At 39.5% G+C, this 306-nt stretch overlaps 1 protein-coding gene across 1 annotated transcript in view; it reads right to left on the bottom strand.

The window, feature by feature from the left end:
• Positions 1–306, bottom strand: part of LOC119587090 (G protein-coupled receptor kinase 1-like) — a gene marked incomplete at its 5' end in the record, with an annotated part of 148,076 nt that overhangs the window by 7,703 nt on the left and 140,067 nt on the right. Inside the window, 1 exon segment of the mRNA XM_037935840.1 lies at positions 81–246. Within this exon segment, the coding sequence (XP_037791768.1) occupies positions 81–246 (166 nt within the window).

The raw sequence follows: 306 nt of genomic DNA, 5'->3' as shown, positions 1-306 counted from the left end.
AGAGACTTTGGGTTAAGCCAATCAAGAGCTAAAGATGAAAAGGACAAATGTGCATCTAATACACCAGCATATAAACATACCTAGTATCACCTCTGCAGCATAGAATCTCATTTCTTGTTCGTTAAAGACACCATGCTGTGAGAGATGGTAGTGGAGATCCCCCCCATTCATCAGATCCAATATAAAACACAGCTTATCTGGTGTGTGGAAGGCATAGGTCATACACACAATGAAGGGGCAATCAACCTGAAAAAAAATCAGGTGGAATTAATAACACAGTTATAGTCTGCTTCTGATTATTTCAGG

Source organism: Penaeus monodon, chromosome 22 (assembly GCF_015228065.2).
Source record: "Penaeus monodon isolate SGIC_2016 chromosome 22, NSTDA_Pmon_1, whole genome shotgun sequence".
NCBI lineage: Eukaryota > Metazoa > Arthropoda > Malacostraca > Decapoda > Penaeidae > Penaeus > Penaeus monodon.
The sequence above is the reverse complement of the archived record's forward strand: the minus strand, read 5'-3'. Positions and strand labels throughout refer to the sequence as shown.